General features: G+C 34.8%; 2 protein-coding genes and 1 long non-coding RNA gene across 3 annotated transcripts in view; 1 reads left to right on the top strand and 2 right to left on the bottom strand.

The window, feature by feature from the left end:
• The window catches only part of itm2cb (integral membrane protein 2Cb), a 20,178-nt gene extending 13,194 nt beyond the window's left edge, over positions 1 to 6,984 (top strand). Inside the window, 1 exon segment of the mRNA NM_199980.1 lies at positions 5,943 to 6,984. Within this exon segment, the coding sequence (NP_956274.1) occupies positions 5,943 to 6,040 (98 nt within the window). The 3' untranslated portion in view covers positions 6,041 to 6,984.
• On the bottom strand, positions 2,969 to 15,926 carry LOC137488208 (uncharacterized). The gene is made up of 3 exons (XR_015479054.1): positions 15,670 to 15,926; positions 15,292 to 15,397; positions 2,969 to 3,076 (listed from the first exon to the last, which is right to left on the bottom strand). It is a non-coding gene; the product is annotated as an uncharacterized LOC137488208 (long non-coding RNA).
• On the bottom strand, positions 7,287 to 8,871 carry lpar5a (lysophosphatidic acid receptor 5a). Its single transcript, NM_199606.1, is given in 1 exon segment — positions 7,287 to 8,871. A coding segment is annotated over 1 exon segment (996 nt). The 5' UTR covers positions 8,823 to 8,871; the 3' UTR covers positions 7,287 to 7,826.

The following is a 15,926-nucleotide window of genomic DNA, read 5'->3' as shown; positions in this document are numbered from 1 at the left end:
TGTATACACACACACACACACACAGTTGATTTCAGAATTATTAGTTCCCCTAAATTATTAGCACCCCTGTTTATTTTTTTCCCCAATTTCTATTTAACAGAGAACAGATTTTTTCAGCACATTTCTAAACATAATAGTTTTAATAACTCATCTCTAATAACTGATTTATTTTATCTTTGTCATGATGACTGTAAATAATATTTTACTAGATATTCTTCAAGACACTTCTATACAGCTTAAAGTGACATTTAAAGGCTTAACTAGGGTAATTAGGTTAACTAGGCAGGTTAGGGTAATTAGGCTAGTTATTGTATAATGATGGTTTGTTCTGTAGACAGTCTGAAAAACAATTAGCTTAAGAGGCTAATAAATTTTACCTTAAAATGGTTTAAAAAATGTTTTTATTCTAGCCAAAATAAAACAAATAAGATTTTGTTCAGAGGAAAAAATATTATCAGACAAAATATCAACATTTCTTTGCTTTGTTAAACATCATTTAGGAAATATTTTAAAAAGAAAAAACAAAAAACAAAAGGGGGCTAATAAATCTGTATATATATTTACGGTAATTTTTTAAATGTTTAAGGAAAACTATTCAGTTCATCAAGGCTATATTTATAAATGTAAAAAAGGTGTAATTGTTAAATATTTATTAAAATTTTAAATAACTGCTTTGTTATTGTATTTAGTTTCAAATAAAATAGTTACTCCAGACATTATTGATTTTATAACTTTTACCATTAATAAATATAATAATAATTAATATTAGTGATTTCTGAAGGATCATGTGACTGGAGTACTGAAGCTGAAATCTCATCTTTAAAATCACTGGAATAAATGAATAAATTAAATGATAAACTACTTTTGAACAGTTATTTTATAGTGCAACATTTCACAATTTGTATTTATGATGAAATAATTGCAGCCTTGGTGAGCAGAAGAAGCTTAGTTTAACATATTTAATCACACTGACCCCAAACGTTTGTGTATTGTGTATAGAATATTTTATAAGTGAAAATGTGCACTTTAATTTAACAACCCACAGACATCGTCACCGAAAACAAATCGAGGTCAGACTTTCTCATATATACAGAGCCTCATTTCAATTGTCAGGTTTTGTAGAAATCGATCAATTGAATTAATCAATCTATTAAAGAAACGTTGACTATAATTCTGTATTTTAGGCTTAAATTATAGAGAGACATAGCAGATGAACCGAGACTGCATCAGATCAATGTAAATCTTTCTTTCGAGCTGTCAGTGCGGAAATGAACAAAACAACAGGCCTAATACAACATTTTATACGATTAAAATATGGAAAAATTAACAGATAGTAATTTCGGTCAATTTTCCTGACGGATAAACCGAGATCAGGCTGGACAAACAGCTCTCGGTAATATTTCAGCATGCTTTCACTTTCGCATTTACCAGTAAGAATGACATCTGGCCCAGCTCATCATTCTCTCTTCATATAGCCGTATATATGGCTATTACACGATCATAATACACTGTGATATAGCCTGGGTCGTTAGTTCGTTGCATTGTTTTGTTTTCTCGCTACAATCGATACGCTCAATAGGACAGAGACCGCGTCTCATTCAGGCGATCTTGGACTGATTGATTTGGCGCGGATGCGAGCGCAACTGCTGGATATATGCCAAAAAAAAAACGCGCTAACGGGTGAAACGAGACAGATTCCGAAACAAACGTCTATGTGTGAAAGCACCGTAAGATTGTATTTGCACACAATTGACAGACAGTCGCAGCACGCAGCTCTGGCTCGATCTGGCAGGCAAAAAGGCAGCAGCTGGCCCGATCGAGCCAGTAACATTTTGTACACTGGCCCGACTGTCTCGCACGCTGGCCCCGGGCCATCGGGCAGTCCTTATTGTCGAGCCCTGGCTCATAATATCGAGTGGGAAAAAAAAGAAAAAGACCGCTGGGAAGCATAACCTGCTTTGTTTTTTTTTTGTTTGTTTTTTTATAAGAAACACAGTTTAGATCTGTTTAGGGGAGTGTGAGTTATTGCCACCTATCACTGAATGTGAATATCGAAAACAAAACCAACTTAGCTGTTAACTCCTTTACCGCCCCTCACACAGCTTGATCCACGCTGGCATTTCTCCTCTTGGGCTTTGGTTTTGAAAAGGGAAAAAATCCCACCACCCAGTCCAAACTTTTAGCATAGCAGGTGTCAGATTTTCACAATCCAATTGCGCAACGATTTGGCTTGTTTCCCTCGCTCGAAAGCTTGACAGAGCCTCTGCCCGTAGCTACGATTGGTAAGCCGCGATTGGTGGGTGGCGGTTTTTGGGCGTGGCTTAGCGAAGGGTCAGTTTAACAGGATCCCGTGAGAGCAAAATCACTAAAGGTATGAGACGCCATCGTAAACAAAAGTCAAGCGAACGCAAAGAGACTGAATGCACGAGAGAGAGAGAGAGAGAGAGGTGTATGTTGTATGTGTGAGAGAGAGAGAGAGAGAGAGAGAGAGAGAGAGAGAGAGAGAGCGAGAGCGAGTATTGGCACGCGAGTATTGGCTCGATCTCAAGTTCAAATTCAAATTCTCTCTGCGTTCGCTTGACTTTTGTCCACTCCCGCGCCTCATAGTAGTCACGTTGGATACTGTCGAATCAAAACAATCTACCGTGCTTTGATTGGACGTCATGCCGAAAGCGCGCATGCTCACACACACGCGCGCGCGCGCATGCTGTCACACACACGCACACATAAACGGAGAGAGAGAGAGAGCGGTCTATGTCAACATACTTTTTTATCGTTGGGCTTTTCATGGGAAGCAGCAAGTCTTTACAAGTCAATAGGGGCAAGTCCTAGTCAAAGTCCGAGTCATTTATGTTCAAGTCCAAGTCGAGTTGCAAGTCTTTTTATATTTTGTCAAGTCGAGTCTAAAGTCATCAAATTCATGACTCGAGTCTGACTCGAGTCCAAGTCACATGACTCGAGTCCACACCTCTGGTGGGAGCTGTTGTCTGGTCAGAGGGGTCTCTCTCTTTCTCGGCTGAACTGTAGTTTGGCGCGTTCAGGACTTCCTCTCACTCATCCAAGTGTAGATAGTTGTCTGGAAAACCACAGGAAATAGAAATGTGGTGACTTGTGAAATTCGTGCCACACCAAGGAAGTGTCCCCTGAGTTTAACCTCATAGAAACCCTACATTTCTCAACGCTTGTACGATCCAAACGACCCGCCCAAAGATTGCAACGTTGTTTGTCTGAAGCAAAGTCTTTTTTTGTAAATAAGAAAGAGCATTTGAAAGACATTTGAAATGTCAATTGATATAAATCTTCTAAAACAGTAGCATCTACTAATGTTAGGTGTTAGAAATGTGTTTGGAATCTAGCTTACAGAAACATTTCATACAGACATTTCTTTTTTGGAAATACCTTTCATTTTTTGTGTTTTTATATATTCATTTATTAATTTTCTTGTCGGCTTAGTCCCTTTATTAATCCGGGGTCGCCACAGCGCAATGAACCGCCAACTTATCCAGCAAGTTTTTACGCAGCGGATGCCCTTCCATCTCTGGGAAAGTTTATATATATACTGTATATATATATATATATATATATATATATATATATATATATATATATATATATATATATATATATATATATATATATATATATAAACTTATAAAAAAATATTTTTTTTTTTAATTTAAAGGAGAAAATAAGAGAAAAAGTTAAGAAACAGAAAGAAGGAAATAAAACATCAATAACATCAACTTTAATGAACGGCTGACTGGTCACGTCATGCTGACAGAGACATATCTGATATAAAGGTCAGGTCACACAATATAAATTGTCTTATGTCCACTTCTTAACACATTGCAAGTATTTGTACATTTGTAGTTAGGCCTGTCACAATAATCAATAGATCTACTTATCGTGCAATACTTGGAGATGACCTCAGTCATTTTTGCCATTGCAATATATACATTTACAAACTCACAAATAACGTTAAAGCCATTTTACAATGACATTTACATTCTAGCTCAACGGTGTCAAAGTTTACAGTTGGACATATACCTAATATGGCTTTTAATAGTATATAAAATTGGAGATTTACCTTTTTAACATCAAATTAGAATCTAAATAACCTTAAGAATGCCACATATTTTAAAGTGTTTATGGCTGTTTGCATTATAATTCTGCTGTATAATAATTATATAATCAGTTGCATAAAATGATCTAAAAATGACAATAAAAACGCTTATCGCAACAATTCTGTGACAACAAAAATTCCTTATTGTGACAGGCCTGTTTGTAGATTTAGTGGAAAAAAGTAATCTCCATATTTCTATACTTCTTTTATCCAACCTTTCAGAATTTTCTGTTATTACCTATAACATCAGATTTGTTATTTTTTAGGAATAACTACATTAGTTAACATGCGCACACACTATGATAAATATTATTAAAGAGTTCTAATCTTTATGGATGTTAATCCTTAACATTTACTAATACATTTCATACCTAAAGGGGGTCTTTAATCCACTATAAATACATAACACATTTGAGCAATTGGCATTAATAAATGTTTCAAAATATATTTTTCAAATATTCATGTTTTCAATTATTTAAAAAATGATGTTCATATTATATGGTTCACATAAGCTGTTCTTTCATCAGCTTTTAAAGGTGCTCTATGTTAGTTTTTGACTCTTCTAAAGCATAACAATAATGTAATATGTTTGCAGATATTTAAGAAAAATGCCAAGTGAACATTCTTGTTTATCTGAAAAACAATACTGACGTCAGATATTCTGCTTTGAAAGTGTGCGTTAGGTGCCGGAACGGCTGCCTTTGTTTAGTCATTTAACACGCCCACTGCCACTTTAGCCAATTATATTTCAGCACTCCAGGTTGCCTTGGTGGAAAACGGTGTATTTGATATTTCAGTCAGAAAGGCTCTCAAGTACACATCTGTGACTGAAATTTGACCTCAGGTGGATAGTAGCAGACTCCGAAATGAGACTCCGATTCAGAGTTCCACATGAGGTGGTTAATAATTAGCAGATAATATAAATATTACAAACATAAACATTAGATGAGGAAGTTGCATTGTAACCTCATGTCCTAACAACACCCTACATGACCAGATTTTCAGTGATAAGCAACTAGGTTGTTTGCACAAGACGAAACAGCACAGCAATTTAAATGCAGCCATTCAGAAGCACAGAATAGTGCACTCACTGCACTCCAACAAAATGGTAAGGTTTACAGTCTTGATACATATTAAACCTTTTTAACATTATTAAATGTACATGCTGAATCACTGATATCTGTTGGCTTGCTCTGAAGTTCAATATCAAATGGTTTGTTTTATTTTCGAGATCTGAGGTGAACTACCCTGCTGCTGCTTTCAGTATATGGCAATAAATGTATTGTAAAATGGCATTCAAACTCGTATTGTTAGCATTTAACATTGAATAAAGCACATGAGGTGTATCTGAGGTGATCATTGTCCGCTTTCTGTTGTTCAGCTGTTTCTAAAATATAAATTTCAGGTGTTGGTTAGGACAAAAACTCTTTTTAATATGGAAAATATTCCTTCTATTGTGTGCCGTTTGCTTTTATTTAGAACACAACTTGTATCAGCCTTAAATATTAAATAACATTTTAAGATGTTTTCAAATGAAAAGGATTTATTTTAAATTGCACAACCCAAAAAAGTATCAATATTAGTTTTTGATCAAATGAATGCAGTATTTGTGAGCATAAGAGACTTTTAAAAACGTTAAAGCTCTTGGGATCTCCAAACTTTAAAGTAATTCCTATCAAATTGGACTGCACCAAATTTTGTCAAACTATGTTGAGCAGACGTTTATAGTTTGTCTGAACTCAACATCCACACAGTATTTGAGTTTTGTTTTAGAAGAAAGCGCCTGTTTAACTCAAAATCTGACTCATTTGTTCTGCAGGCATCGATAAGAGGGAGACGAAAAACTGCCACACCATCCGGCACTTCGAGAACACATTTGCTGTGGAGACGAAGATCTGTGAACGACTCCTGCTGTAGTTTCCCTCTCCTATCTCCTCCAATCTACTGAGCAAAACCCAAACCATCTGTCCAGCTTAACAGCACTTTATCAGCTTGATAAACCTGTAAATAATGTTAGATAAAGCCATGTCTGTTCTCTGTTTGTCTTTTTTTTCTAATGATAAACTGTTACTTTTTTCATTATATATATATTTTTGTCTTTGTTAGTTTTTGATTTGCACATTGTCTGTAGTATAACGTTTTATTTCACTCTCAGGTTATGTGTGTGTTGTTGTTTTTCTTCTTGTGGGGAAAGAAGTTGAGATTAGCTTCAGACATTTTTAGTCTGGCAATCGCTGATGAATGATTTGCATTATTTCTGTTTGTTTGTTTTTGTGTCAAGCCTCGGTTTGTGTAGACTGACGGCTGGTTAAGTGGTTTCTTTATCTGTTTGTTTCCTCTTGTGTTAGCAAAGAAATCCAGTATTAGAAAATCATCTTCAATGCCAAAAGATGTATACCTCATATTTTAGAAATGACTTCAAGTCATAGCGTAGGTTTGAACGTGATCTAAGCAATATACGTTTTCTTATCTTGGATTTCCTATCTTGAATTTCATCGGTTTGTCGTCTTGTTTGTCAACTGATGCTCCAAGCATTGCTCTTTAATACTTGTGAATAAAGTTTGTAGAAAAATTTTAAAAACTGAAATGGTTCCTTATCTTTAAATGCAGTGTGTGTGTGTGTGCGCATACTGATCAGAATGGCTGATTTGAATTGTCTTTTGGCACAGATGTGCGTAAATGTAGTCCTTTCTCTTTTTTTATGTTCATGCCCAAGGCAGATCCACTAGATTCACTTAATATTGCTTGCACATTTTTTCTAGTCGTACCATTTATGTGTGTTTGTTCCTCTTCCACATAATGGTGTAGCAAAGAACTGGTTTTGTCTGAAATAAATGAGGCGTTTGATTTGATGCACTCTATTCTGCTGCTCTCTCTAATCGCTTGTAAGAAAAATCTGTCAATAAACTGCTGAAACCCTATTCGCTTTCAGTTGAGATTCTTACATCTAATTTAAGGACCTGCGTGCAAGAACTTTCAGAACACACAAACCACAAAATACAGCGTTGGCTGGTGTGAAAACGAGGAGAGGGTGTGCACTTTAATGCTGTTGACTTGAATGTTTCACTTCCTTTTGGTAACCTGTGAGATTTGCACCCACGTGAAACCTCCATTGCATGTTTTCTACATCAAAATTTAATAATAAAAAAAAAGATTGAATTAAAATAATTCAAAAATAAGCATGTTTATTTCAATATAACGTATGACACAAAAGTAAATGGCAATAAATGCTGCTATTCTGAGCGTCATTGCAATCTTGTCAGATATGAAACGAGTAAAATGCACACCTCAATAATACAATTATAAAAAAGACAAACATGATAATGCTAGTAGAAGATACAAAGCAGCAAATAGCTTCACAAAAGGTCAAGTAGTCAAAGTGATAAGCGACAACAATGGGCAAAAATCATCGCTACACTATTGGCTCTTAGTGATAAGCGGTTATACAGCATCGAAATAACGTGCTACAGTCTGATCACATTGAAGATTTCATGTCACATTAGCAGGTATTGATCCCTCTATGGGTCAATCAACGTTTCTCACATTTTTATCTTCAGCTTTCATATGATAAACATGAGCTCTCCTTCTCTCTCGCATGAGTCAGCTTTTGTTTTTTACTTTGGTTTGGTTCTTCTTGCGTAACCATTTCCTCTAACACAATGAGCTTGTTTACCTCAACCACTCAACATGATCATTTGGTTCTTTATTGTCCAGTCCAACTCGTGCTCTGAACCAAGCCGAGGCCGACAGTTTTGGACGCAGAGCCGCATCTGCTCCGACTTTGTATATTCTTTGCGCTGAAGTAGTAGATCAAGGGGTCTAAACAGCTGTTAGTGCTGGCCAAGCATAGGGTAATGTTGTGCAGGTTAAAGTAAACCTCAAGGTGACTATTATCATGCAATTTTCCAAGCTTGACCAGAGTGAAGAGGATGTAAATAACATGGAAGGGTATGAAGCATATGGTGTAGATGAGCAGATTAGAGAGAAAGAGCTTGACAATCTTGCTTTTGCTCAGCTCAGCGTTGAAGGAGGAAGTTGCCATGCTGTATCCTCTCAACTGCCGCACCACTGCGACCGTACAACCCAGAATGATGGAGAAAGGCACTAACATACCGAAGACAGTGGCAAGGCAGATGATTATGAAACCGTTGTTCCAACTATCAGCTGAGTACTTCTCAAAGCAGCGTGTGATGTTACAGGCGGTGTCGTTGATTTCAGGGTGATTTTGAGCGATTGGCACGGCGAGTCCAGCGATGAGCAACCACACCAAAGCACAAAACATCCAGGCCACTGGTGCCGTACGCAAAGAGCGAGATCTTAATGGATACACCACGGCCAACATGCGGTCCACGCTTATGAGCATGATGAAGAAGGAGCTGGAGTAGATGTTGACGGCGAACAAGGTCCCCGGGAGCATGCACAGGGTATTTCCCAGCGTCCATTTACCTGTTGCGAAGTAAATGATCCGAAAGGGCAGCGATAGCGTGAAAAGTAGGTCCGACAAGGCCAGGTTAGCCATGTAGATCACTGGAACGGATTTCTTCAAGCCATTCCGACAAACAAGTATCCAGAGAGACACACAGTTCAGCGGCAGCGCAAACAGCAGCACAACGGTGTAGGTAGAAGTAAAAAGTGGATATCTAAAATGTGATGTACCGCAGTCTGTGACTGGTGGTGCTGAAGTGATGTTTAAAGTCATTTTCCAAAGAGACTGGTGTGTTTAAGAGAAGTGCTGTGTTGAAATATGCAGCGGCTCTGTAACGTTTCTTTTCTGCTCTGCTACCTCTTTCTTTTTTTAAGTTCCACTTGTTCGCGGCAGGAAACAGTGGGAGGCGTTAGTTTGTGAACTACATTACATGCAAAAAAAATTAAGAGAAGCAGAGTTTGCTTGGGGGGTTGAAAGTTTATTGACACAATGTCAAACACAATGAAGTTATACCCCTTAAATTCTGACTAAAAACAGGCTTTAGCATTTATGTTCTTGTACTTGTTGAGTTTTTAGAAACAATACAATTTTCAAAATAGTAAATGTTGCCTGTTAGACAAGTCTAAATGCAAAAATTAAGTGGTTAAAAATTAGCATTTACCTTGGCCAGGTTATTTCAAGATCATTAAAATGAAAATGCTTATAAAATGTACTTTTTAAGTGCTGCAACTAAAAAAAAAAGCTATATAGCCTATTATATAATATCATGTGGTTAGAGATAGTGGTGCAGATGGTGTTGCAGCTAATGTTTTTTTTTTTTTTTATCTAACAAGTAAGCTCAAAAGAACGATTAGTTTTTCAACAAGTGAAATGCAAAGTCATTTCATGCCTCTTGAAAATGTATTTTTATACTTCAAAATCCTTCTTACAGTTATAAATATTTTGTATTATTGTTTTTTATTTTTATCCAAAAAGTAAAAATATACAATCGCAGTACATTATATTATAAAGAAAATAGAAAGACAAAATTAAATCATTTTGAAAAAAGAAAACAAAAAACCCAAAAACAAACAGAAGAGGTATTTACATCAAACATTAAAGAAAAAGATTATTTACAATTATTACATTAATTTACAAATTTCAGGTTTTTTTAAGCTTTTTTTGTAAAAGAGTTAAAAATAGTTTCAAAGTTAAACAGCATTTCAGTAAGCAAAATATAAGCAAAATATAAAAAAAGGTTTTGAAATTAAGGTTTCATTAGTTTGTTAACATGAACTAATAATGAATAATAATAGTTCAACATCTAATGCATTATTAAAATCCAAATTCATTCTGGTGAACATTAGTTATGCACAGTGACAAAAGCTAACAATGAACATCTTTATTTCCATTAACTTTAACAGCGATTAATTAACACTGTAATAAATGTATTGTTCATTGTTTGTTCATAACTAACTTCAACTAATACAACCTTATTGTAAAGTGTTACCGATGAAATATACAGTTGGAGTCTGAATTATTAGCCACCCTTTAAATTTTGTTTCTTTTAAAGATTTTTCCAAATGATGTTTAACAGAGCAAGGAAATTTTCACAGTATGTCTGATAATATTTTTTTTCTACTGGAGAAAGTCTTATTCGATTTATTTCAGCTAGAATAAAGGCAGTTTTAATTTTTTTTTTTTAATTTTAGGTCAAAATTATTAGCATCTTTAGGTTTTTTTTTTTTCCGATAGTCTACAGAACAAACCATCGTTATACAATAACTTGCCTAATTACCCTAACCTAAAAATATTATTTACTGTCATCATGGCAAAGATAAAATAAATCAGTTATTAAAACTATTATGATAAGAAATGTGTTGAAAAAAATCTTCCCTTCGTTAAACAGAAATTGGGGGAAAAAAATACAGGGGGTCTAATAATTCTGACTTCAACTGTGTGTTCCAGGCATGAACAGTGATGCTACTAGAGTTTTAGAAGAACATGTGAATCAGTTAACAAGACAAAAAATACATGTGATGACATTAGATATTTATATTCAAAGATTATCTAATGAAAACTGAATTTTCATTACACATTAATCATGTAATTGTAAATTAATTTTATTTTTATTCAAATAATGAAGCGTGCGCACACACACACACACACACACTTACATACATCTTCTATTTTATTTAATAATGCTATTAATGTGTTGCATTAAAAATAAAGGCAACTAGGGATCACCATGTGGATAATAATAATAATAATAATAATACCCACTAGATGCATAGATCTATATAGCCATATCAAAAATATTTTACTTTGTTTATAGAATAAAATTTTTTAAATGTTGATTTATGTTTGAATTTGCAGTTAAACATATATAACATGTGATGAAGACCACCATACATGCTCAAATAGCATATAAAATGCTTATATTTAGACTGGAACAGTATGTACACAGTATATGTGTCTCAAGACTGTCTGTTTCTATGGCAACTAGAGCCTCTGTAGTGATGCAATGGCTCTAACAGCTGGCCATTGGCTATAATAAAAAGTTGCAAACATACTGTTGAAGTCAGAATTATTACCCCTCCTGTTTATTTTTATTTTCCCCCAATTTCTGTTTAACGGAGAGAAGATTTCTTCAACATATAATAGTTTTAATAACTCATTTCTAATAACTGATTTATTTTATCTTTGCCATGATGACAGTAAATAATATTTGAATAGATATTTTTCAAGACACTTCTTTACAGCTTAAAGTGACAAATAAAAGGCTTAACTATGGTAATTAGGTTAACTAGGCAGGTTAGGGTAATTAGGCAAGATATTGTATAATGATGGCTTGTTCTGTAGATTATCGGAAAAAAATAGCTTAAAGGGGCTAATAATTTTGACCTTAAAATGGCTATTTTTAAAATAAAAAATGCTTTTATTCTAGCCGAAATAAAACAAATAAAACTTTATCCAGAAGAAAAAATATTACCAGACATACTGTGAAAATGTCCTTGCTCTGTTAAACATCATTTGGGAAATATTTAAAAAAGGGGGTTATTATTTCTGACTTCACCTGTGTATATCAGTGTTAATGATATCAATAGGAGATGATAAAAGTCTTGAGCTGCTTTAAAAATATTAATAATATTATAATTTTGTTGAGTCAAGTCTGAAATCATTTTATGTCAAGTCTGAAGTTCAATAAACTTCATTTCGAGTGACCTTTCAACTCACAAGTTGTTTTTGCTGGTTTGCAAACAAACTGCTCTCAGAACAGATGTAAACAACAAGCTTGTATGCCTAACCACAGCGCTGCTAGTTTTGTCATAAAGAAAAGGTCAGTTCTGCAGCACACAGGCACTATGAGAGCATTATGAAAGTCTTGTGGGTGGAGGGGTTGGGGAGACTCTCTGTGCTGCAAACAGGATGAGCTTAATGTTTACAACACATTTACTTGAGCTTACCAATCGAATTTCACTTCCTCTTCATCAACATTTTTAGATGAAGTGTCATCTGTATAATAGTTTATAATCACTACACTACCTGACAAAAGTCTTGTCATTGATCTCAGTTGTGAGAAATCAGCAAGAAATCTTATTTGGGAAAGTGGCAGAAGGTAGAATTTTCTGATGAATCATCTGTTGAACTGCATTTCAATCATCACAAATGCTGCAGAAGACATATTGGAACCCGCATGGACCCAAGATTCTGACTGAAATCAGTCAAGTTTGGTGAAGGAAAAGTCATGGTTCGGGGTTACATTCAGTATGGGGGCGTGCAAGAGATCTGCAGAGTGGATGGCAACAACAACAGCCTGAGGTATCAAGACATTTGTACATTTGTACCACAGGAAAGGGCAAATTCTTCAGCAGGATAGCACTTCTTCTCATACTTCAGCAGCCTCCGCATCAAAGTTCCTGAAAGCAAAGAAGGTCTAGGTACTCCGGGATTGGCCAGCCCAGTCACCAGAAATGAACATTATTGAGCATGTCTGGGGTAAGATGAAGGAGGAGGCATTGAAGATGAATTCAAAGAATCTTGATGAACTGGGAGTCCTGCAAGAACGCTTTCTTTGCCATTCCAGATGACTTTATCAATAAGTTATTGGAGTCATTGCAGAGATATATGGATGCAGTCCTTCAAGCTCATAGGAGTCAGACACAATATTAACTCTTTTTCCACTGCACCATGACTTTATATTCTATACTGTACATTATTTCTGTTAAGTGACAAGACTTTTGTCTAAGGAAAACCAGACAACACTTTCCTAATTAAATATTTAAAAATCAAGCATGATCATATTTTATTTTGGTAAAATAAGCATAATTTAGATTCCTTTGCCTTTCATATAAGCCACTTCTGATACCAAACGATCAACTAGAAGACAAGTTATTAATTGTTGTTCCTAAAACTTGGATAGGCGACAAGACTTTTGTCAAGTAGTGTAGTAGCTTTCATGCACATTAATTAGGGCAAGGCACTGCTGGTGAATAGGGTTTAAAAAGTTACTAATAGAATTTTAAATAAAATAATTATATTTATCACCAGAGTTCATAGGTTTATTGATTAGATTAGGATCTGTATTTATTTTGTATTGCCAGTTTTCTAAAATATTGTTTAAATATGTAAATAAGGCAGTTTTTAGTAAAATTTGTGCTAATTTTCATACATTTTTAGGATAACAATTTGAATGTCGGTGTCAGGTTCAAAAGCTTGTTTCATTTTTTGGACATATTAAAAGGTTTTTGCAGAGGCGATTTTCATTGAGTATCTCTTTTTATCACTTCATAACAGAAAACACAATGACCAGATGCATTTTTGTCATAGATTTTTGCAGTCTGAAGTGTTGTATATTGCTGGAAAAATTATGTATTAACATATTAAGGCTGCACAGTAAAGAGCAAAATTACTGTTATTGCAATATCACAGAAATGTGTGATAAATTACATTTATTTCATGCACTGGATGTTTATCTAAATTTGACCAACCATAGTTTTGAAGCTCTATTTTAATGATTTTGATGAAGCTCAAAGTCTAAAGCAGATGGCACAAAAGTACTAAGAGTGTGCCTGAATCCACTATTGCCATTTTAAGTATGAAAAAAAAAGTGTGCCAGCACATGGTCTAAAATTGTTGTTCTTATTCCCGACAGGTGGAAAAATACAAACAAAAACATTATAAAAACAAATATAAATATGCATATAAAAAATACTATACTAATAATAGCCTAATAATAGTAACACTAAATAACTGCAAATTGCCCTGAATAAACTGACCACAACAGAGCCTGAAGAAGAGCATGAAAAAGGCATGGAAGAAGGTAGTGGTTTTTATATTTATGTAAAAAATCACGATTTTAATTTAATAAGGATATTTCGATCCTTTAATTTTTTTCATATGTAAAGGTATTTGTGTATTGTCGTACATCCAGTGTGTATTAAGCAATGTGTATGTGTGTTTTAGACCTGCTGCTAACATGCTCTTTACATAATAAAAACTGCACCATTGACTTTAGACTTTAGTGGTGCGTTCTATCAGTTGCCTCAACATAGCAAAGTGCCAAAAATGTGCCTTAACACATCTTCATTTCACGCCCATGAGTCCACAAAGTGGCATAAATGCATTTGCTATGTAAAAAATGTGGCTCAAAACTTGAACTTGACTCCTGTGCCTCTCTGAAAATAGCAAAACAAAACGGAAAAACACTTGCTCTGCGCATCCCGATGTATTGCACCAAGTGTATGATAGGGCTCATTGTGTTTTAAAGATTAAATATTTTGCATTTGAAAACTATATCTTACCTGTCCATTTTAATATCATTACATAAATAATTTTCTATGGAAATGCAGCAGTTAGCTCTATGCAACTCTCACATGGTCGCCCACTGAGGCTAAGCTGGGCTGCGCCTGATCAGTACCTGGATGGAAGCCCACGTGGGAAAGCTTGGTGGCTGCCAGAAGTGGTTTTAGTTAGACGAGCCGGGAGTGCTCCACCTGCAGTCTGTGTGGGCCCTAATGCACCAGTATATTGATGGGGACTCTATACAGCTCAGTGAACGCTGTCTTTTGGATATGTTAAACTGAGGTCCTGACTTTCTGTGGTCATTAAAAATCCTAGTTTTTCCTTCAAAAAAAAAAAAAAAAAAAGAGTAGGGGCTCCGATATCCTGGCCAAATTTGCCGCCTCTGTCCATTAAGGCCTTCTAACCATCCCCATATTATAATTAGCATTGTCATTTTGTCTCTTCTCCACCAATCAGCTGGTGTGTGGTGTGCAGTCTGGCACAGCTGCTGTTGCATCATTCAGGTGGATGCTACACACTGGTGGTGGATGAGAAGATGACCACCCCCTTCTATAAATGTGTAAAGTGCTTTGAGCGTCCAGAAAAATGCTATATAAATGTAAGGAATTATTACTATTATTAAAAGTTATATCATAAAAAAAATGCAAAGACTTAACCACCATTTCACAAATCTTTCCAGCATTATGGAGCCCCAGAAAATATCAGCTCGGAACAAACTTCAGAAATAAGATATGAATAAAGTTTGTACTGTTTATGTTAAAGTGGAGATAGAGAAAACTAATTTTGAGAAAGTGCTTTAAAAATTATATTGAAATCTACTTCTGCAAACGCACATTGAAAGTCAAAAGGCCCCAAATCTCAAAATTTGCAGAGACATGACAAGTTTTATTTTTGCTTGCAGTGTCTTGCTATAAATAGTCCTGTGTTGAGAAACTGTTTACTCCAACAACTTACTCACCCTCAGGACATCCAATGTGTAATGTAACGTTAGGTGACCTTGCTGTTGTTGTTCAGTAGATCAATACAGATAATTTTTAGTTGAAGCCATGATTCCCCATAGAAACCTAATACAAGGAAATATATACCAATCAAATAATGACATTCAAGTTCATATGTTTGCCATATAGGCATATATGTCTATATTTTGTCATATATATATATATATATATATATATATATATATATATATATATATATATATATATATATATATATATATATATATATATATATATATATATATATATATATATGGCCATATACGAACATATGAATATTAATAAGTTAAGTTACACCTTACGTTACTTGAGCATTTACAACGTTAACTTAACGTTACCTTTCATCCACAACGGTCAAACGGTCCAGAGATCTTTCACTATTTCTTTTCGCAAGTTTTCTCTCTAAAAGCTAGATTTTAAAAGCTGCATGTGGACTGTATATAGGCTGATAATTTATCGCATAATTACTGATAATTATTCAAGAATAATTTCGAATTATGTTAGGAAACGTTTTTATTAACCGTTACTTACTCAAGTTTTTTCAAACTGATGACGCTCTGTCGTGTAATGTTTTGATGTCGTGGCGCCGTCTTGT

Source organism: Danio rerio, chromosome 2 (genome assembly GCF_052040795.2).
Source record: "Danio rerio strain M-AB ecotype USA chromosome 2, GRCz13ab, whole genome shotgun sequence".
Taxonomy (NCBI): Eukaryota; Metazoa; Chordata; class Actinopteri; order Cypriniformes; family Danionidae; genus Danio; species Danio rerio.
The sequence above is the reverse complement of the archived record's forward strand: the minus strand, read 5'-3'. Positions and strand labels throughout refer to the sequence as shown.